Source organism: Haliaeetus leucocephalus, unplaced genomic scaffold (assembly GCF_000737465.1).
Source record: "Haliaeetus leucocephalus isolate CR32 unplaced genomic scaffold, Haliaeetus_leucocephalus-4.0 Scaffold0, whole genome shotgun sequence".
Lineage (NCBI taxonomy): Eukaryota > Metazoa > Chordata > Aves > Accipitriformes > Accipitridae > Haliaeetus > Haliaeetus leucocephalus.
This window is the reverse complement of record NW_010972436.1, coordinates 29455304-29478640: the sequence shown is the minus strand read 5'-3', so window position 1 is coordinate 29478640 and position 23337 is coordinate 29455304. Positions and strand designations below refer to the sequence as shown.

At 38.3% G+C, this 23337-nt stretch overlaps 1 protein-coding gene across 2 annotated transcripts in view; it reads left to right on the top strand.

Moving 5' to 3' along the window:
• The window catches only part of SMARCC1 (SWI/SNF related, matrix associated, actin dependent regulator of chromatin, subfamily c, member 1), an 83733-nt gene that overhangs the window by 8713 nt on the left and 51683 nt on the right, over positions 1-23337 (top strand). For both annotated transcript variants that reach the window (XM_010562036.1, XM_010562045.1), the window contains exons 3-14: positions 1117-1198; positions 2385-2477; positions 5526-5595; positions 7825-7894; positions 9604-9679; positions 11596-11721; positions 12422-12540; positions 13769-13893; positions 14699-14758; positions 15425-15462; positions 18070-18191; positions 21813-21884. In XM_010562036.1, coding sequence (XP_010560338.1) covers positions 1117-1198; positions 2385-2477; positions 5526-5595; positions 7825-7894; positions 9604-9679; positions 11596-11721; positions 12422-12540; positions 13769-13893; positions 14699-14758; positions 15425-15462; positions 18070-18191; positions 21813-21884 — 1053 coding nt within the window. The remainder of the gene's footprint in view (positions 1-1116; positions 1199-2384; positions 2478-5525; positions 5596-7824; positions 7895-9603; positions 9680-11595; positions 11722-12421; positions 12541-13768; positions 13894-14698; positions 14759-15424; positions 15463-18069; positions 18192-21812; positions 21885-23337) is intronic.

Genomic DNA, 23337 nt, shown 5'->3' with positions numbered 1-23337 from the left:
ACCACTCCTGAACACCAACTCCAGTTAAGAGTGTTTTCAGACTCTAGCAACAGCTTTTTTCCAAAACTTGGGAGATACAGAAGTGCACCAGACTGTGTTTTACATCTAAGAGTCAACAACCTGATTACCTAAACATATCATTGTGCTTTGGAAAAGGCTGAATTCTTAAGGATCAGGCCCAAATCTGTTTGAGATGCTCCTACAGCACTGCTTGCCCTGGCTGGTGGTGATGAGCCTGCGTGATAGTGCCAGTGCAGATACCAGTGGGTGCTGAACTTGGCGAAGGACTGGCGTTAGTGCTGTTATTGTCCCACCTCTCAGGTTCTTGGGGGTTGCCATTCAAATTCTTCATTTGAGCTGATTCATCCGTGACTTCTGAATACGTGTGCGGTTCAGGTGGATGTGGCAGAATGCCTTTGGGGGGGCTCTTGTGGTTCTTCCCAGCAGGAAGTCTCAGATTTTGTGTTATCCCCCCATTTCTGATAGACACTTAAATCTGCATTGTTATTTCAAGAATTTTTATTACTTTGTCAATGAAATAGAAAACTTTAAAAGTACCACAGTCCAATAAAGACGATCATAAAATGCTTACGTGGATTATTAGCTACCTGTATGCTGGGGCGGGTGGGGGGGCTCTTTTCAAATAGATAAGTAGTTTGGAAAGTCTCAGGCAGGCGAATTGCTGTGTTTTTCCTGGATTAGAATCTGGGTCTGGTGGATGGGCGCAACTAGAAGTAAGAGAAACATGAAAGCTTGTTCATGAATTTTCTCATCAAGTTGTTGAAATCCATCGTAAGCATTTGATTATGTTTCTGTTTAATTATCCTTTGTGACTGTAGTGGAATGCACAACCCTGCTACAGGGTTTTGTTGGACAATGTCAACCTTCATTTTTCCTAAACATTTCACAAATTGGTTGCATTTTGTTGATTTGGTTCATCGTGATTTTTCTTGCTTGTGAGGGCTGCCAAATGAAGAAAAAATATTTGTGATTGTGCTTTAAGTGTTCTTATGTAGCTACCATGATACACTGTTTTTTATGTGGAACGTGAAAGATTCTTGACTGCTGAATGTGGGAGAGTTGAATTTAATATTTTTGAATAATTTTCCTTAACAGGCGGAGGTTTGACCTGCAGAATCCATCCCGAATGGATCGAAATGTGGAGATGTTCATGAACATTGAGAAAACACTAGTGCAGGCAAGAAACTCATACTCAAAACTATGTGTTCGCATGCTCAGGGGAAGGGATTCACTTGTTTGTGTACCTCAGTTGTCACCCACTGAAGAGTTTCATCCTGGACTTCTGTAGGAATATTATACCCTTCCCTCCCTCTCCTACCCGTTTTAGTCACAATTCCATGTTATCACTTGAAAACTTCAGAATGTTTTCACTGATATTCTGCGGATATGCGTAGGGTGAGAAACAGCTGTTTGTGAGGTAGGAGAAAGCATCATGTGTGTCTCTGTCTTCCTGTGAAAGTAGCACCCTTAGGATTGAGTAACTAGTTCTGTACATATCCATTCAGTTGCTGACTTTCATGAGATTCCCAGCTTGATGCAAGTTTTTTTTCAGGGTTAGGGTATGTTTTAGACTCTTTCACTTGCTTTATCAAACAAGTTACTACCAGAAGAGAGCAGATAATAGCTGTATGGAATCTAATTTGAAGATAAATTTTTTTTAACTGCTGTGTGTGAATAACAGAATATTTTTTTTCCAAACTCTAAAACCAAGCTCAGTGTATAATGTAGTCAAGATAGAAGTTTCAGGTAGTTGTCAAAAATGGAAATAGGAGGAAGGACAGCAAAAAGGAACAATACTTTTATTATAAAAAACTATTGCCATTGTATGGTGGTTTCAGTACATAATAGATTACATGTTAAAATTCAAAATTAAATGAATGTATACCTGTCAATATTGTAGAAATGAATGAATCTGCATGTCGATGCAACAAGACAGATTCAGATATGGAAGTTGACACACAGGGGACTTAAATTCCCTTTCAAGTAAAGTTTTCCAGAGCCTGTAAAAATTTTTTTGAAATCAAAGATGTTGTTTCCATTAAAGATGCTGTTGTGAAAGCAGGAATGTGAGAACATCTGGGTTGGGTCACATTCCCTTTATCTGTGATAATGTCTCCGACAGAGCTAACAGCAGATCTGCAGTGACCAGAAAGAAACCCAGGATAAGACTTTGGTGAGGAGGTGTGCAAAGGAAATGTTGCTGTCATAGGGGTTTCTGGAGCTAGAGTTAGTGTGCCGTGTCACAAGCTGATACGTGTTCTTTTTGAGCTTTTTCAAGCATTGGTGGTCTTAATAGAATTTTTTTGTTTTATGCCACAGGTGGCCTACTAATTTCTTATTTAACTTCCTATTCTTTCCACTAGAACAATTGTCTGAGCAGACCAACCATCTACCTCATTCCAGATATAGAATTGAAGTTGGCTAATAAATTGAAGGATATTGTCAAACGTCACCAGGTAACTGTTAAAACAAATGCTTTGTAAGTTGTAAGATAAAATGTATTTGCCTGACTTACCGGTTACATCTGGATTGTGTCTGACACCACAAGGCAGCAGCAGCAAGTCACTTAAGACCAGAAGTTCACCATTTGTAAGATGCCATTCGTAGTTATCCTCACATGGAGATTGAATCATAACTTTGTTCTAAAAGTAAATCCGAAATTGCTATTGAAGTGAACAGTAGTTACAGTGTCTCAGTGAGTTAGCTGCAGGCCCTAGTTGATTTAGTGTTGAATACCTACTTATATAAAGCAGAAGCTCACTGTTTGTCCAAATCTGAGACCAAAGAAGGTAGGGTGTAATATGGGTGTTCTAGGTACGTGGGGACAGCATAAGCCAGCTTTAATTGTAAAATGATCGCTGCCTTTTTTGCTTTATTTTTACTTGCTTTTTTTCTTGCTTGTGCTGAACAGAACGCAAGCAACAATGGTCTCTTGCTTGTTAGGTAGTCAGCATATTTCCAACAGAGTCAGCATCTTGCCATTGCAATTTAATATACTAAATGGTGAACTGAACAAGATTGATAGCTTCATCTCTTAAAAATGTAAACAGTCTTTTCAGTTGTCTTGGGAGAAATATCCTGGAATGTGAACTCTAGATGGTCTGATAGCCTTTCGTGTTATGATAATTCATGGCTATAGCCAAACTAAACCATTTCTTTTCTGGATTAAATGTATTTCCTGTGTTGTTGTTATGATCCATCGTTGCAACTTCAGTTGTGTAATTTTTCACAACTTACTCTTAATTGTTTAGCTGATTCAGGATGCTTGCTATTGCTTAAATTGGAGTTAATGATTCAATTTTCCTTTCATAAAGGAATTCTATAGTGAACTCAAAGCATGCTAGATCCATGAATGATTTAAGGGACTTGTAAAGCAGGCCACTTTGTCTCTAAAGGGGTGCGAAGAACTGAAAACAGAGATGTCCCTAATTCTGCTTTTTGGGCTGTCTTCCTTTGCCCTGCCTCTGAATTCTCATCTTGTATTTGTGTTGCTACCTGTGCGGGTTTTTGGTTGTTTTTTTCAACCCTGTCTTGTCATCTTTCCTCTACCCCATCCCTAGTACCTGTAGCTCCCTCCTCTCTGGTGTTTCCAACTTCTGACTGCAGCCTGTGCAGAAGAGTTGCGTATCTCTTGTCCCAGCACAGTGCTAGTATGATCTCTGGGCTTATAAAAAGAGGTGTCAGTAAGATGTTTGTTCTTTCTGCTGATGAAGGTGCTGTTACTGTTTCTGGTAGTCACACTTCTGTTTTTCTTTATAAATGTTGAGAATTCTTTTGAGAAGAGCCAGAGTAATAATTTAGGAACTTGAAAGCGGGTAATGAGTGAGATTTAGCATTTATATCTATCTGCTTCGAGAAAAGTGTTTTGTCAGTAGAGAACTCTTCCATCTTGTTATGTCTTTAGCTTCCAGTCACATTCAGTTTAGCAGAGGCAGGGAATAAGCCTTAGAATCTGCTTATGTCTTTCAGAAAGCTGTTTTAATGTAAAGTTATCCATCTGTTTGTTTTCAGTTAAGATAGCATCTAAGAGAGACTTCCTGTTCATCTATTGTGTATTTGTTTTTTTAAAGCTCCATAGGAGATAGATAAATCTTACTGATCTGATTCACAAAGCTCAGATTAGATAGCTGGAGAAGCATCTTTAGCTCATGGGGAATGAAGGGAGAATTTCCATTATTGTTCCTTAAACAGTTTGCAGATTCTTCATTCAGGCCAGGGCTCTTTCCTTCCCCTTCAAATGCTTTGAAATTATTCTTACTTTCCAGCTTTCTTTTTTGCTGTTGCTCAGAGCACCTCCTTTCCCTTTACCTTGTTCTATGAACTCTTGTTGGTGTGGGAACTCTTGCCCTTCAGCCGCTGATATCAGAGTAGTCTCCAAATATTGCTACCATAATGCAATGCAACTTCATGCTTTTTTAATTTTCCGCCTTTTGATGCTGTCTTCTAAGTTGTTTGCCTATTGTTGGCTGTAACCTATCCCATGTGCTCTTAAGACCTTTAAAAAAATCTGTCAAGTGTTTATGGAATGTAAATTTTGAATAACATTTTCATACAAACTGTTCCAAAACATAATTCCTCTTCAGAAGTCTGCAGACTGTGAATTTCTGCTGCCCTTGGAAATGACTCTTTGTATATGGAAACTGGAGGAGTTTCTGCAGCGTGTGGGAGAAGCCTTATGGTTCTCCATGTGAGGCAAGGACAGGGTTTTCTTGACTGACCACACTAAGCAGTGTTATGTATTTATTTAATAGATACCTAATGATGTAGTAGAATTTTCTTGCATGATAATGTAGGTCCAGTAGGAATACAATTGTGGCCTGTACTCATATGTAGAGAACTTGCTTTATGTACCATTCTGTGGCATCTGCATAAGGATGAGAAGTACATCTGTTCCTTCTCATATGTCAAGAAAATGATGTCCTAAACCAGCAAGAAGAAAAAGTATTCTTGTGTTTGAACATTTGACAACAATAGTATCATGTTAGTGTATTTCTGATCTATTCCCTTTGCTCTATGATTTAGGAGGCTTTTTTGAAAGAATGGCTGTTTATGCAGTCTTTTGACATACAGCCTTTCTTGAATACTAAGGATGTTCTACTCAAGGCAGCCATTTCTAGTTAAGTTTCTCATAGACTTTATCTTATGTAAATTGTCCTGGACCAAAATGTGTACTTAGTGGAAAAAAGTTGCAGACGCTTTCTTGCAGAGTATTCACCAATAGGTTGGTATTAACTGATAATGGAACAATTTATGATGAAAATTGGGGCAGAAGGAACTGGGAGGAGGAAGGATTTGAGATAAAAAGAACAAGAGATGACACAGTAGTTTGGCAGCATTCTTAAAACTGACACTTCTTAGAGGTGGTATTCTTTGTTGCATTGAAGTTAGCTTTGAATACTTCTAGGTTGCATGGGATGTGGGTACAAAGAAGCAGCCAAGAAGTTTGGGGTAATGTGTTGAAGGTTTCTCATGCGGTTTCTTCTCTTCTTCCACCTTTCCCACAGGGAACAGTAACTGAAGAGAAATCAAAGGCTACCCACCATGTTTATCCAAGTCCTACCTCAATGGATGATGGTAAAGTTGCTTTCCAATTTTTAAGTGGAAATAGTCTTGTAACTAAATTCCGTTAGCACTTAACGGGAGCTTTTGCACAGATGCAGAATGTTCCTAGCCTGCTTCTGAGAGCCACTGGAAAAGTATTTCTAGGATTAACAACTCCAAATAAAATCGTTGTGTCCTGCTTCTAACTATTGGGTATAACATTCACATTTTTAATTGATGCAACATTTTCAGATTAAAGTGTGTAACGCTGACTACTCTTCAGTGATTGCGTTGGAAATTGAGATATTATTTATTGCTGAATGCAGATATTTTGTTTGTCCCAAATAACTTGCAAGCTGAAGGGCAGCAAAGTTAATGGACTGGAAGAACTTAAAAAATAAATTAACTTAGATTTAAATTTAAAAGTAAGGATAGTGAAAGTAGGGGGCTTGAAACTAAAGTTTCCATTAATTTTTTTTCTTTCATTGCTTTCTTGGTGTCCCCCAGTATGTAAGTATGGGTCAAATTGTTGAGTAAAACATTTTTAATCAACTAGATGTAGGAAAGGTAGTATAGATGCTAAAGTAAATGAGAATCGAAAAAACTTCTTGCAGTGTTCTTGTTTATCCAGGAGACAGGTTGGGAATGCTGATACATATCATTGCAGGTGGTTTGGCAAGGTGGGTACTGTAACAAGCAGACCTGATAAATTGGAGATTGTTGGCTTTATTATAATGCAGTCTGCCTCTATATGAAGTACATAGGTTCCACAAAAGCAATTTAACAGCTGTATCCTTCAGCAAAAAAAAAAAGCTCCTAATTTTATTACCGTAAATATATTTAAATGTCTAGTGGATCATCTGAGTTTCACTGACAGAAATAAGCTTTTTCTGATACGCCCTGGCATCTGATGGCCACTAGATGGAAGTGTTCACTCCTGTATAGGAACAATCATGGATTGTTTGTCCTCTGGTGCTTGTCTGTATTCCGTACTTCTGGTAATCTCATGCCTAGCCACAGGTTTGTATTTATGTTTAACCACTTGAGGCTCTCAGAAGAGGGTTGAGCATAGTAGGTCCCATCTGTCTTGTAGTCAGTGAACATGCAGATGTGCTAGGCAGAGCTCTCTTAACCCCTGATTATACTAAGATGAGAAGACAGCCATAAATTCAAGCAGTGTAACTCTACAGGTTCAGATTCTCAGGAGTTCTCTTTTAGTGCTGCTCTGGACTATATTCTTCATATTTGAGTTGCAGGGGGTAGATTATTACATTGTGTCAGGTGTGCAGTTTAAAAGAAAAAAACCCCTTTAAAACAGCAGTCAGGCTGAGCATATGCCTTATTGCAAAATCAGCAAAGTATTAGTGTTACTCAGTAAGTCTGTATTAACTTGAAGTCCTTGTTAGCACTGCTGTGAAAGAAGAAAGTTGAAATCCAAGTTTTGTTAGACTCCTGGAAGTTTTTTGTTAAAATCTGTTTCACCACCACCCCTTGCCCTGGTATTCTTCCTTCAAAACTCTATTGTTTTTTTAAATACTTGTTGAGAGTAGAATTTAGTACTGGGAAGAGGGTCTTTTGAAATAAATGTAAATCAATAGAAGGAGTTAATGAGGGGATTCAGATGTCTAAGGAGGATATACAAAGACAGAGGGGAAATACCACTTGACAAGAAAGCATTTTGGGAGAAGTTTAGTCTTTTTGTTTATACAGAGATTTTTTTAAAAAGTGACAGATTGGAGCATGTGTCTCTCTCTCCATGTTATTTCTGCTGTCTTTACTGAGTGTCCTCTTGGGGGATTTGCTCTGTTCCATTCTGAGTTCCAGTCCCAAATGGCCAAGGAGTTTGGGAGATGAGATGGGACAAGATGAGCTGGCAGAGGATAGTGCTTCCACCTGTCAGCCAGAAATGCCTCTTGCTTCTGTTGAGAAACAGATGACTGTTCCAAGCCTCTTTGGATCTTAATCTGGAGTGTGTTAGGCTATGAATGTATGTGGCCAGGAAAGGAAACATGATAATTCATAGCATTAAAATGACTTTACTAATGTAACATCTGTGTAGTATGCAGGCAGAGCACATGCATGTTTAGCCATGGCAAAGATAATGCAGGCAAGTGTATCACTGTGGCAGGCTGGGCCATTGTAATTGCACTACAGGAGACTTTTATCAGAGATGATTGCAGTAACTTTACTGTGGAAAAGCAAAATAGTGTTTAATGTGCTTTACAATGTGAAGCTGATGCTAGATTTCTTTCCCCTTTGCAGATGAATGGCTGAGACCTGTGATGAAAAAAGACAAGCAGGTGCTGGTACACTGGGGCTTTTTTCCAGACAGGTAAAGAAAGGTGGGGGAAGAATGCAGACCCCAAATCTTACTTAAGTTTGTTGAAGGAAAAATCTTGATTAAAACTCGCAAGTAGGAAAATCCATGTCCTCAAACAAACTGCTCCTTTCACTTACTGAGTCTTACCTCTCCTGATAGCAGTGCTCTGTGGTTATCAGTAGTGAACCTGCATGGGGAGCGTCCCAGCTGTGTGGCCTACAGCTATGCTCTTTCCTTGTTACGCAGAATGGCAGGCTCAGACCTATCTCACGCTGGCTCGTCTAAAAAGTTAACCCAAATATACAGTACTGCATTCCTGTTGTTTTGATTCTGAATGATTGTACATCGCTGTTCATATTATGAGACAAGCAGTGGTTGTCTTATGGAGTATAACCACGCAATAATTTAGTATTGCTACCATTTATCTCAATGTCCAAAGCTTGAAAAGACTTATCAGTGATTTAAAACCAAAATATGCATACCTATCTATGATACTGGCAGGTGGGCGAGATTAGAAAAGGAGAGTTTGTTTTTCTGCAGAGTCACTAGTAAGGTTGCAAATTGAACCAGGCTTTCAAAGAGTAGAGTGAGCCTTTCCATGAAGTTAGTAAGACTTTAAAGTCAAAAGGGAGAACTTCTAGTCACCTAGTTCAGCTTTCTTCAACAAAGAGATTTCACTCCATGGGTTGCCTTCAATCAAGTGCAAGTGACTGTTGAAAGCATATATTTGAGAAAGCTGACCTGTGTTGTTAGAAGGTGCTAAAAGATAGCGTATGTACTGTTGGTAATGTAAATGTATTTGTAATAACTGGTTTCTGAGTCCAGGTTTTGGAAAACTCAAAAGATTGATAACCCAGCATTGACTTCTATTTAAATAACTTTTTCAGGGTACTAAAATCTGCTCTGCTGTGCATGCACAGAATTTTCAGGAACCTTATGCATATTTCAGTGGAAGAGAGCAAACAACAGTCACACTTAAGTTTCTTTCTTCATATAGATGAAGAACCTTTAAATATTTTTATATTTATATCAGTTGACTCTGTGTGTGTGTGTGTATAGGTATTTATAAATATCAGTATAAACATGAGGAATGCTATATACACATCTTTTCTTGCATATGACTTATTCTAGCTGCTCAGTACATGCCTGGTGTTGATTACAATGTATTTTGGCTTTTGCTGTTACTGAGTGCAGTTTCTTAGCATTTATAAATAGGCTTTTGAGGGAATAGTATGTGTAAAAGTGAATGTAAGTAATAAATGGATTCTACAGCAGTAGGGATTGAAGAAGAGGATGCATACTCCTTTCTTCGAGGAATCCAGTATCTCTTGCTTTAAACTCGTAAGAACAGAAACAAGTTAATTAACTTAATGCCAGAGTTTGAACAAGTGACTCAAAAACTGCATTTATACCCCTGAATCTAGAGAGTAGACCTGCAATTTTAAGCTGTAGCTGGCTTCACTGAGCTGGCTTTTAAATTCAGAAAGTTAAAAATGTGCATTAAATGCCTTGGACCCCTCCCTTTTCAGTGTGTCCTATTTCTGTAGTAGAAACCAGTGATTATTGCTTTAACATTTCACTGTGTGGAAAAAACTTTACTATTCTACCCCAGCGATATGATTTGCACATGTCAAAATTGCTGAATAAAATTCCTGCTGGTAATCTTTCTGGATGAACAGCCCAGGGGACCAATTTTGTTTTTTCTTGACTCCTCTCATTAGCTATGACACTTGGGTTCATGCCAATGAAATAGATGCTGAAATTGAGGATCCTCCAATTCCTGAAAAGCCATGGAAGGTAAGTCTCTCTTAAACAGTTTCCCAAAGTTACTGTATCGGTATAGCTCATGCTCAGGTGCTACTAGATAGATATTTTAATGTGCAGCTGAGTAACAATGGCTGTATTTCCATATATATGGAAAAGCAGAGTGATATTTCTAGAGCTGTAATGAAAATGTCTAAAACATTGCTTTGGTCTGGGGAGGAATGCTGTTGAAAAAGTACTTTAATTTGTGAGTGAGAAGGACAGGCTTATGCATCTCTGATAGCGCCAAAATTACCGTATTTATTTTGGCCTGACTTGAGGTGTTTTCTTTTAAAGGTAAGTCCTTCCCTTACTGCTGAAGTGCAGCCATCTCTCGGATGGAACCTGACAACTCATTAGAAGGCATAATGGCATTGTACAGTGTTTAAGGAGAGGAAGTGGGGAAAAATATGATATCCTCGTGGTGTTTTTTGAAGAATATTGTTAGAGAAAAGAACTGTCAGGTTACAAACCTGAGATTACCACACATGTATTACAGGGCTTAAAACATATTTTGTGTGCAGAAAGTTAATCTTTTTCTCTAATACAGAAATGGCCAAAAAATATTAGGAGTTAGATAACATGGAAGTTAAGAAGCTGCTTTAGGAGAACAGATCTGAATTTTTTATGTTTGCGGTACCACTGAAATCTTGTCTTTTCTCTTTGAGTTATTGTAATGGCAACGTGATTTCCAGCAGATTCAGCTATTGGGATCAAAATAGAGCTGTGGTCTGGTTGACAGATTGTGTGTGGCCGTGGGGTCCCCTGTCCCCTGGTTTCACACTGCTACAGAAGCTCTTGGGTTCATTTGTCTTAGCTCAGTACCACTGTAGATACCAGCTTCTGTATGCTCTTAGTACAGGGCAGAGTTTAAGTTTCTTGATTTTACTAAAATCCTTGGCATTGCTAATGAATTGTAGTGCATGAATGCAACTGTCCCTAGAGTTAGAGCCAACATGGAAGTGAATGAGAAAACTGGTAGCTGTTTAAAGAATCCCTGAGGGTCATATCTCACCTTTCTTTATTGAAAGGTTCAATTTAATGGGAACTCTGCTCTTACATCATGTCATAACGATGCAAAAAGTCAGCGCTTCTCAATCTGTTGAACACATGAGCACTAAAACCAACATCAGCCTTATTTACATTCTCTACATAATTAGTTTTCTTTCTACAGAAATTATTTGCCTGATTTAGCTCATTGCAAATGAATGAAGAAGAACAGTAATAATCAAACAGTAGTAAATGCTACTTTATTGTCCTTTTATTGAACTTACTCTTTTATACATAACATGCAGTGTTGTTCTGTGTGTATGCTGTTCATCTAAACAGCAGAGTTAGAGCAGCTGAGGTCAGAAAATAACTTGATATCTATTCAAACTACTTATTCCAAGTAGTTACCTGTAAATAACTGGAACACATGCTTTTTGTGTATAAATCACCTAAAGCTCAAGAATTTATTTTCAACTATGTGAACTAGAACTTTATTTGAAGATGGATGTTTTAAGTCAAGATAGTCAATCTTTCCAAGATACAGCCAACTCTTCTTCATTTTTTTTGGTCTTTTGTGGCCCATCTGCTACAGTGATCTGTGTATTTAGAAGATTTTGATGGTAATTTCAGCATCCAAAGTACACTCTTAATACTGAGCTGTTGTCCCACCTGTGAGAACTGACCTCACACTTCAGAAGGCTTAAAAATGATGGAGGAACAGACATGGCATTCAGTAGACTTACGCGCATGTTTATCCTTTATTGTATTGCCTCATGAAGCTGTCATCTATTATGTGTAAAACCATTACAAGGTATTTGGACATTCAGACTCTGATAACAAAGCTGCAAGTACTTCATTCTATGAGGTCTGTCATAGAGTTATTTTTTCAAAAAACATCGGCATGTTGTTCTGTTCTTTAGGTTCATGCCAAGTGGATTTTGGACACAGATATATTCAATGAATGGATGAATGAAGAGGATTATGAGGTAGATGAGAACAGGAAATCAGTGAGTTTCCGACAGAGGATCTCCATGAAAAATGAAGAGGTAGGTGGTTCTCTGCTTAATAGGTGACCTCTTGATACATCAATATTCTTTATCTCAGCATAAGTCACTTTTTTGGGACTCAGAGTTGCTAAAATTAAGCTAGTTGAACAGTTTGAGGTGCCTATGACAACACAGTCTAGTTTTAACTTTCTTCTGACATATCCTTTATCCAAAAGTGTCAGTGTGCATGTTGATTTTTATTTTTTTCCCCCCTTTCTGAGGATGGTAGGAGATAGCACCCACTCTGTGCTTTCGCATAAGTGAAACAGGGGTGTGTTAAACAGCATCAGTTAATATTTGATTTCCAAATTCTCTGTACTTGTTGAAACTAATTTTTGTATCCCTCCCAATGCCATAAGTTAGGACTCTGAAAACATGTTCATTTAACCTTGAGGCCAGGCTGCTCACTAGGAAATCTCTCCTGTTGGATAGAGTATATTGACCAAGTCGCACCTTACCTTCTGACTCTTGCTCTGAATCTATGTATCTTAAGTACATAGCCATTGCAGCATCTGGGGGATGGCTGTAGAAAATTTAGGGGGTTTCACCTTGACAAATGGAAGTATTCTGGAGCTGAATGTGGTGTATGTTGTGGTATTATTGCTTTTAGCTTCTCTGTTGTAGGATGTATTACGGAAGAGTGTAGCCTACAGCGTTTCAATAACTAGTGTTTGAGCTAACTACTTTGCTTCTCTAACAGCCTGTACGTAGTCCAGAGAGGAGAGACAGGAAAGCAGCAGCAAGTACAAGGAAGAGAAAGCATTCTCCTTCTCCACCCCCCACTCCTGTGGAGTCGAGAAAAAAGACAGGGAAGAAAGGGTGAGTGTCTGAGTCCTGGAATTTGAGGCAAATTTTCTTGAAGAAATGCTTATGGGGAGATCTCTGTCACCTTTCATTTGTCTCACCTTAGATTACAGTATTCTACTATTTCTACAATAGACTTGAGTGATTTTGCTTGTGCAGTGTATGTAATTTCTTTACTCTGTAGAAATGTATCGCCTGCAGGTTGGAGGAGCATCTAGTGCAGGTTGGCATGTTATTTGTGTCAGTGACAGGATTCATTGCTGCATCAAGAGTAGAATTTCTCAAATGAAAAGTTACTCAGCTGCTTCTAAAATAACTCAAAACTCGTTCTGTTAGTGCAATCATGTAGTACATGTACACTTTTTGAAGTATAGCCCCATAAATTACTGCATTTAATGGAGGAGGGTTTTTTATCTACATAGCCAGGTATTTTAAAGTCCACTTCTCAAATGCAACTTTAACGGAGTAGCATTTGTGGCCTACAGAGTAGCGTTTTTTCCCATGCTAGTTTGATCTCTTAAACCAAGCAAACAAACAAAACCCAATATTATAAACTCCCATAAATAAGCTTTTATCGGGATATGTGTGGATATGGAGGTGGCCGCTTTTGAACAAAAAATTCAGGTCTTGTTTAATAGATCTGTTGGGCTCTAAGAAGTCAAAACTGGAAATTTATCATCTGAGGTGAGAAAGAAATAGTTGATCTGAATTACTTCTTTGTTCCAAATGTAAAGCCTGAGTTAGATTGTGTAAAGAGAGTGGTGAGTGATTCTGCCTTGTTCCCAAAATTGCTTCCTCGGTACACAAAATCAATGGTACAAGCCAGCCTTTTTTCTTAAATAAGGCAGCATGCCTTGAAATGGTCTGTTGCCTCTTCTGTTCTATGCAGCAGATGCCTTTATTGCAACTTTAAAAAGGACAAATGTAAGTGAATTGCTGCTCCCTTGAATCTCGCTAGTATGCAAGTGCTGCCAGCATGCTGGAGACAGTTTTGGAATCAAGATCTATATACAGTGGTGATCTCCAGTCTTGAAACAGTGGAAAATACTTTTTTTTTTTAAACTTCGTTTAGTAATACACAGAGAATATTTTATGTAACTCCACCAGCACCACTTCCTACAGCATTCATGTTTTTATAAGTGTTTTAACCTAGTCCTTTAATCCGGATATCTGAAGAATAACGTCAAGATGAGAACATCTGACAGTTGCAGCTGGCAGAGAATTTGTATATGATCTGTTTTAGACAAACAGCCTTATATGGGAAAAGGAGAGGGCAGAAAGAAGAAGATGAGCAAGAAGATCTTACAAAGGACATGGAGGATCCCACACCAGTACCTAATATAGAAGAAGTGGTACTTCCCAAAAATGGTAAAAAATTCATACACTGGATTCTTTAAATGTTAAAACTGCTTAAACTGCACTGAAAAATACACATGTATTTTGTCAAATCTTTGAAATACTTTGTGGCTGTGGGGCCATGTGATCTGTGCCCATCTAAATTTATCTAGTCAAGGATTTGAATGTGACAGCTGAGAAGGGCAGCAGATTCACCTTATTTTGGCTTTTTGAAATACATTTACGAAAATCCACTTAAATGTTTAGTTTCATCTATTTTAGGATTGTTCTCACCCATTATACAGAGTTCATGTTTTAGGGGGATGGAGTTTTCTGGAGGAAAATAATTGTATGCCAAGTAACCAAGATAAGCACATTAAATGAGTGCAAACTCTAGCAACATGACAAATGTATTCAGTTCTTAATCCTTTTCAGAAAAGCAATGATCTATGCAATACCTGTTAAGTAAAGAGAAGTCAGAAAAATAATTCCTTCTATCAAGTCCTTGACACCAAACTATTTTGGGTGCCACACTATTTGGTTTTTACCTGGTTTGAACTTGCATGTAAGAAATGTTATGTGTTGCACAGGTGGAAAAAGTACAGTACTTGGTCCACTAACTGCATGAATAGAAGCTGCTTTGTGTTCAGATGTGAAATTACAGAGAAATCAAACAAATGGTCTGTTGTACTCAAACTGCACAGCTGAACTCTTTTGAACTGGAAAGACATAACAAAACAGTTTATTGATAAGATAGTAAAAGCATGCTAGACTTTTCGATAATTGTATCTTGTCTGACAGTTACTCATCAGAGTTTCAATCTTGCTTACTTTTGTAGTGAACCCAAAGAAAGACAGTGAAAACACGCCTGTGAAAGGAGGAACAGTAGCAGACCTTGGTAAAATAAACACACAACACACTCCAGCACCCCGTCCCCTAAGTTTTATAGTAAAATCTTGCTTGCAGGCCAACAGAGTAAATATTTTTTAAATCTCTCAATTTTAAAAGGAATCTCTAATCCTACTCTTTTATTGAATTAATTCAGTTTTTGTATGTATTTGAGTTGAAACGTATTGACTCTTTTTCACTTGCAAGGCTGTTCCCTTGTAGGCTTCTTTTTTTTTTTTTTTTTTTTTTGTATGACATATAAGCTCTTTCCTGGCAGTATTTTTGTTTTCTTACTGGGAATCAAGGTGAATCACAGGTTCCCTGAGCATTGCTAAGCCTTTGGCATAACAGATACAAACTAGTGTCCCATACCCCATTATACAAGGCTATATCTAGGGCACTGGGAAAGGCGGTAATTAGGTATGGATTCCTAAGTGTGGAAGAATTCTAATTATCCTTCCTCTGTATTCTTATCTGTTCTCTTGTCTGGGATAGTTGAGTGCCTGCATAAGGATGAGATTGCCTTAATGATGTGTGGTCCACTTTGTTTTTCTCCTCACTTCGCTTCCAAAACAAATGAAATATTCTTTCGAATTCAGCAATTGCATTGCTAGAAAGGCTTATGAGCAATCAGACGCTTTTTATTAGTGTAATTCTCAATGCTTTTACCTTTCAGATGAACAGGATGAGGAGACAGTGGCAACTGGCGGAAAGGTAACAGCAGCTGTTTCTTAATAAGTTTGGTAGAAGCTGAGATCATAGAACTATAGAATGGTCTGGATTGAAAGGGACCTTTAAAGGTCATCTAGTCACCCCCCCTGCCATGAGCAGGGACATCTTCAACTAGATCAGGTTGCTCAGAGCCCCATCCAACCTGACCTGGAATGTTTCCAGGGATGGGGCATCTACCACCTCTCTGGGCAACCTGTGCCAGAGTTTCACCACCCTCATCGTAAAAAATTTCTTCCTTGTATCTAATCTGAATCTACTCTTTTAGTTTAAAACCATTACCCCTTGTCCTGTCAAGATCTTGATCTCATCTTCAGTAACTTAAGCCTGTAATGTTTTTCAAGTGTTATATAAGATTAAATTAGTTACTGATAGGAATGTTGTTTTGCTATTATAAAAATTCTACATATGCTGTGAGATTATTTTGTATTTTTAAATCTAGTATATTAAAAATGAGAATGAGGAGACAGTTGCAAAGTACTTTCAAAGAAGCGTTTTTCAGATGTAAGATTTTTCAAAGGTTATGCTTTTCCTTTAGGATATAGGACTAAATCTAAACTCTGGATAGGCTTCCTAATCATTTTAATAGTGTTGCCGGGGTAGTTTCTGTATTGAACTGCATTGTCACTATGCCAGGCACTATTTTTCACAGCTTGCTTAGTATAAGATGGCTGCCTGATCATGCAGGTAAGGAAAGATCACATCTGTGTTAGGTTCATACAGTTGCAGACCTGCACAGACACAGACACTTGGATGTGACCTTAGTTATACATATAATTAAGAAAATCTGACTTCCAATACGGAAGTATTTCTAGTTTTACTGTATTTCAGTTCGTATGTCCAATCTGTGTATGTGTTTTCAGAAATGCTAAAAAATCTTTGTGATGTTTTAAAATGGGGAAAGCTAACAACTCTAGGTATGCAGACCACTGGCTAGGTAGTAAGCAACCTTTATTTTAGTTTAGGAGCAGGTATCACACTAAGGAACAGTGGGCTTAAGTATCTAGATATGGACATGTGAACACAGATTGCCAAATACGATTCTTAGAGAAGCACTGTTTTCCAAGTTAGGGAAACCAACTCAGAAGGAATGTGACAGCAGGCTTTTCCAGTATGGGAAATGCTCTTTCTTTTCTGGTGTAACTTCTCCATCCCTGGGTGTAGAATGACCTGGAACTGTGGGGACTCAAGCAGCAACATTAGTATTTGTTCCATGTTAGATCAGAAGAGGTTTGCTTTTTATGTCCTATGTTAAATGGTGTTTTTTGGGGGGTGTGGTCTGTTTCTCTGGTGAATGCATTTTGAGAGAAGAGTGTTGGAAGTTGAGGGCATGATGAGAGGAAGAACTTATTTTCTGAATATCTATTGTCAGATCACTAAAAATATTTAGAGTGATACCCTGTTGTCTTTGGGGGAATTTAGTCCCAGACAAAGATACATCACTGATAGCAATTACTCTTTAAGATCTTGCTTTAGCGACTTCCTTATTTTTAATAGTCTGTTCTGTTTCTCTGAAATCTGTCTGGATTAGTAATTCAGGTAAAGAAAACCATTTAATGTTGAGTTGCCTACAGGCTCTTCAAATAGCATCTGAGGGTTTCTCGTACAGTTCATATCATGCCCTGACCCTCTTTTTATACAGTGCCCTTCTCTTTTTCATTTTGGATCAGGAAGCAACAGTGTGCTGGAACTCAGGCTGCAGAACTCCTACTGTTCACAGGAGGCTTCTGTTGTGAAGCAGTGGGAAGTGACCGAAGACTTGTCCTCTGCTTGGGAATCTTAGAAAATCTTGCTCACTGGTGTCTTCATAGCCCTGTATGAGCAAACTCATGGGTCTGTTCACCTGCTGAGTGGCAGCAAATGCAGGGATGTGCAGAGTTACAAGTTGAACTTAGTATCTCCTCTTCACAAGAGAGAAATATCCGAGACCAGCTTTAAGTTTGATCCGAGTTGAGTTTATCCAAGCAAGAATTTAGTGTAATGAGGCACAGTTTTGCAGACACGAAACTGTTACGGCTGACAAGTGTGTCCCAGTGAAACTAGAAGTAATTAATCTGATTTCCTTTAATGCACTTCTGAGGAGTGAAAAGGTTAATGGGGGAAGAGTGGCAGAAAATACAACCTGTCTTAGACAATATTAAAAATTGGTGCAGTGTCAGTAACGAGATGGCAGCAAGAGCTAGGCTGACAGCTTACAAAGTACTCTAGACTTGTGCTGTTTTCATTACATGTGGTTGCAGTATACTGCAGAATTGAAATGCAGTGTTTTCTCCCATAGTTAGAGCATGCTTAATTTTATGAACAGGATGCAAAGCCTGATCTAACTGTACAGTCAAGTATGTCCTTGAGATTTGGGAGCTGGCTCTGTAAAAACTTCTTACTGGCCTTATGCTTTCTTTAATATTTTTATGAACACAGATTACACTTTCTCTGGTCCCTGAGATTTTTCCCATTGACCAGAGATTGCATCAGGAAAAGTTTATTCTGCAAAGGATTGGAAAACACTTGTTTTGGACTAACTTTGCGTGGGCTGGGAGTTGTTAGGTATGTCTCTTGCAACCTACTAACTGTTATATTCCCTCCATGACACAGGAAGATGAAGATCCTAACAAAGGTGATCAAAGTCGGTCAATTGATCCAGGTGAAGATAATGTCACAGAACAAACCAACCACATCATTATTCCAAGCTATGCATCTTGGTTTGACTACAACTGGTAAGAAAGTCATTTGGAACTGGGGGAAGACTCAGTTTTGGTGGTTGTTTCTCATAAATCAAGCTGAGAGCTGAAAGAAATTACTTTTGTTTAGGTCTAGTTCCCATGTATGGGTACATCTTTTCCATTTAAAAATCTTTCCAAGCTGACTTCTGGCAGTTTTCAGGGATTGGGAATGAGGAAGAGAATTTCAAACAGCATAGATCTTCAGTCTATCTTCAGCATTTTTTGCTTTATGTTGTTTTTTATCCCCTCCCCCATGGGAAAATAATTCCTTTGTCTTGCCTACTTCTCTAGTCTTGGTATGATTTTTCTGTGTTTGTATCTACTTCTGAAAGGTGGTGGCCTTTTATTTTGCTTCAGATCTTGACTTTGAGGATAAGTTATTGCTTATACAGGGAGGATACTTGTTTCATTTTGGAATTGTCCGTGGAGTCAGAGGTTTGTGGTGTGCTATGACCATATAACTCGCTATAGTCACCCTAATGTTCTCTGTATACTCAAACTTTTGTGGTGTGGGAAGAGAAGCAAGTGATCGGGAATGAAAGTCCCTCTACAAGTTAAACTCTTAATGTAGTAATGTTTTAAAATAAAAACTGCTTTGGAAGCAGAATAAGGAATAGTCAATTGTCTGGAAGGGCTGTCATTTGAGTGTGTATTTTGTCTTGGCTCTAGGAGTTGAGACGTTGTGTAGGCCGGAATCTAAAAAGGCATGCTATGACACTTGAGTATTAGGATTCATGTGCAACTTTCAAAAGTGTTTAAGTTTTTATAGTAGTGAATTAAGATGGGATGTGAACTGTTAGTGTAAGGGTTGGTTCAATTTCCAGCTCTGACAAGCTTTGTTACCTTGAGTCAGTTGCTTAGCCTAGGTCTGTGCCAGTGGCTTGAGTTGACCTAAATCCCCATAAATAGAACCATCTGTTTCCTCAGACCCCTTGCTCTCCCACTCAGAGATGATCCTGGAAGCAGAAAAGCTAAGGATCACGTAGTCTGAATTTATGGGTGCTCCAGTTGCTTTGTGAGTGGAAAAGCTCGAGGTGTAGTTCTGTTACGCGTGCAGAATGAAACGCTCCATTGATGCACTTCCTAAAGGGATAAAACTGTGGATCTGCTGTAGATCAGGAAAGGCAACTTTGTATAGCTCGAGCTAATGGAGGTTTACTTTAAACCAAGGTGGGCATATCTATAGTCTCTGTGCTTCAATTCCTTGTTTGTAAAGTGAAGGTACAATAGTACTTCCCTACTGAGAAAATGACGACGATGACATTATGTCATGAGATCATTCTGATGCTATTGTACAAGTGCCTTTTGGGCATGAGAGGCAATAATGATTGGTTAAAAATTCTTGATGGGTGCATTTGCAGTAGCAGCGGTAGTTCTAATGGAGTGCCTGAGAGCTAAATCTGTCTGTGAAACATAGCTAAAAGACTAATGTGGTATTTCTGAAGAGACAGAATAAACTTCTCGTTGCATCAGGTGTACTTGTTCTGACCTTCTGAAAGGCAAACTTAAAGCATCTCTGATGGGTAGAGTGGACATCCACAAGGTAGCAGGATGATGTGAAAAGAAGCTTTGATTTTTGGATTCTAGTGCTCCAGAAACAGCATGTTAAGGTGATTTGGCTTTAAGGCTGAAATAACAGCACAGTTGTGAGACTGACATTTTTCTGTCTTTGAGCACTTCTTTTCCGTTCAGAGATAGGTTTTTGTAGTTCTGGAGAACTAGAGAGCATATATGTAGCACTGTCTCACCTCAGGCTCCAGGTGTTAACTGCTGTTGCTGTCCCAGCAAGATGCTGCTTGCGTTATGTAAATACATAAACAAACCACTATCTGCAGCCCTCCCAAATTGCAAATACTTCTTTAATGTGGCCAGTCACTACTAATTTCAAGTAAGCTGAAAAATAATTCTAATCTGCTTATCTCAAAATGTTTTATAAACTGCTGTTTTAGAATAGTCCTTGCTAAAATTAATTTTCTAGTAAAAAGGTAAATTATATTTAATGCTCAATTCAGTTTCAGTGTAATGTCTTATGCTTTGGGCAACTTCATTGCAAGAACTAGATTGTTTGTTACTACAATCTGAAAAGTTTATTGGTTAATCTTCAAGTTATTTTCCTATGAATGACAAGTTAAGAGTAAGTGGTATCAGCGTAAGAGGACAATTGCATGATAGGTTAAAAACTGAACTTATAGGAGGAAGGAAGATTTGTAAAGAATATATTTTTCTATTTCCTTTAAAAGTAACAATTCTTAAATGACCATTGTAGTTATCCAGATTTTAACTTGCATAAAGTATGTGCCATTCTGCACATTTCTGTCTTAAGTTACTCTAGCAAGTCCTGCATTTCTGAGACTTTTTTTATAAAATGGAAGGGTTTTTAATCTTGAAGCTATTTCCTCACTTAGTAATAGGTGGGTTAAATCTTGGGTCCTTCAAAGAATTTGCATACTAAGATCTTAGAAAAGAAAAAATGAGTTGACTAATCAAGTTCCATATACTCTGGCTGTTTACATAAATTATAATTTTGCTTCACAGTAAAAACCCTCTTATATATCGCATTATATGCCATGGATAACGCAAAATGATCTTGTTCATTTGTTGCTGGTAGAACTCCACAGATGCAATCGCCCTGCAATTAAAATGTTTCAGGACCAAATGTCCTTATTTATGTTAAAATAAATCATATAACTTCCTCCAGTCTTTTTTTAGGAAATATGAGAACGTGATTCCATAAGTTTCCGCAGTGCTATTGACACTGTCAGGCTAGTAGTATGTGCAGATTGGAAGATTCTACTAAAAGAACATTTAAACTTAAATACTTTACTTGGAACAGCTATGGAAGGAAAAAAAATGTATTTGTCAAATAACTAAAGCTGAATTTTCTGTGATCTTTACCTTAGTATATTTTATATAATGCATAGCATCTCATGTGTCATTAGTTCTGCTCTTCCATATGTGGTCAGTTTTCGTTCTGTATTTCTTCCTTGGAGTACAAAGGGAAAGAATTATTTTTAAACAGTGTTTAGTTGCTCCAAATATCCATACTTTGGATTTTATTTTCCCAATTGACCAGGGAGGTACTAGCTACTTTCTTGAAGCCAGTCTCCTACCTGACTTGTGAGCACTAATAATTACTGTAGATCCAACTTTGGAGTTGGACTCAAAGCGCTTACTTGTACTTCCATCGTCTAAGTATATACCATAAAAGCTTGGGTTCTTTGAGGTATTGGTACTTTGCTGAATGTTTGTCCTAACTAGGTTGGAGAATAAAGATACTTCTGTCAGAATATGGAACTCGTGAAGGTACAGTTGGAAATGGGCTGCTGCTCAGTACTTTTCAGAGTTTGATTAGGGCAGCTTTGGGTGTGTATTTTTGCTTTGATCAAGGACTGCATTTTGTGATGCTTTTTTAATGGAGCTTTGGTTATTTGATGAAATAAGCAAATTTCAAAGGGTCATGCTAGAATACTAGGGTTTCTAAAACCAAATCAAACCAACACCCCCCCGCCCCCCAACCACCCTTGCTATTCTCCCTCAAAATAGTCATTTGAAAGTGTGCAGAGTACTCCAACATTATTTAGTCTTTGGCATCTGAATTGTGTATTTTTGTTACAGTATTCATGTGATTGAACGTCGTGCTCTTCCTGAATTCTTCAATGGAAAAAACAAGTCCAAGACTCCAGAAATGTAAGTAAAACATGTGAATACAGGTGTATAAGAGTGTGGCAAGATAAAGGAGCTTCCAGTTTCATGAATCCTGTGGTCACTTCAGCTATGCATGTGTTAAGCAGATACTGTCTCTAGGAGCATGAAAGAAGGAAAGAGCACCTGTACAACCACTTCTTGTAGTTTGATAATGTCTGTGCATTATTGTTGTAGAGGTAAAAGGTTAAATATCAAAGCAGTAGTTAATAGTGGTTATCCAGGAAAATAAAACTAGTTTCTCCCAAGTAATATTGGAACAAATTCCTGAACTTTTTTGTGTGGTACAAGACATGATCATCTTCCAAAGACATCTGGAAAATTTCATGATACTGTAAAAACTTAATAATCCTCCTTTATTTTTCTCTCCCTTCTCATGGCATGTTGTATTTTCGAGACTCAGGAGTTGAGCATGTAAGCACTGATCACAGAGTTTGTTGTAGGATGCTGTGTCAGACTGTGGAATGGATTTTGCACAGTTATTTCTGTTGATTTCATGGTTCCCTGAGCAGCAGATGGATAATTCTGAAAGTGTAGGTGAGGGTCAGAAAATGAATCTTCACAGGCCTGACATGTAACTGTGCTTTCAGATATTAGGCAGTCTGATTTAAATCAGGGAGCTGGAGTTGTGTGTTGCAAGAAGAAAAATATTTTTTCTTATATAGCTGTTCCAAACTGTCTAGTGACATTTTAATTCTGGCCATGCCTGTTAAATCTAGGTGGGGTTATCTCACTTGAATTTAGATCCAGTTTGTACCTGTCTCGTCTCCGTGTGGGATCTGGTATCTACTGCGGAACTTAAGTGTTCTTAATTCAAAATCATACACTCACAGCTGTTTGAACATCTTAAACAGCTTCAGGGAAGCTGTTTAAAACAAATATAAAAAAAAAGCTGATTATTGTCTTGAGGTATTGCAAGTTTTTTCATACGTTGAATGATTAACTTGTTACACTGCTAAGTCAGATCAGAAGATAAGCTGCTGATTTTGCATCAGATGCTTATCTTGAGAATCTACTGCAAGGCTTGTTATGTGCATTAGTAAAAGTACACCTCCCCTCCTCTGAGAATTTTTCTGTTATAACAGTAAATTTAGTTATTCAGAGCAATCATAGAATCATAGGATGGTTTGGGTTGGAAGCCACCTTAAGGGTCATCTAGTTCCAACTCCCCTGCCATGGGCAGGGACACCTTCTACTAGACCAGGTTGCTCAAAGGCCCGTCCAACCTGGCCTTGAACACTGCCAGGGATGGGGCATCCACAGCTTCTCTGGGCAACCTGTTCCAGTGTTTCACCACTGTCACAGGGAAGAACTTTCTTACATCTGATCTGAATCTACCCTCTTTCAGTTTAAAGCTATTACCGCTTGACCCATCACTACATGTCCTGGTGAAGAGTCCCTCCCCATCTTTCTTATAAGCCCCCTTTAGGTACTGGAA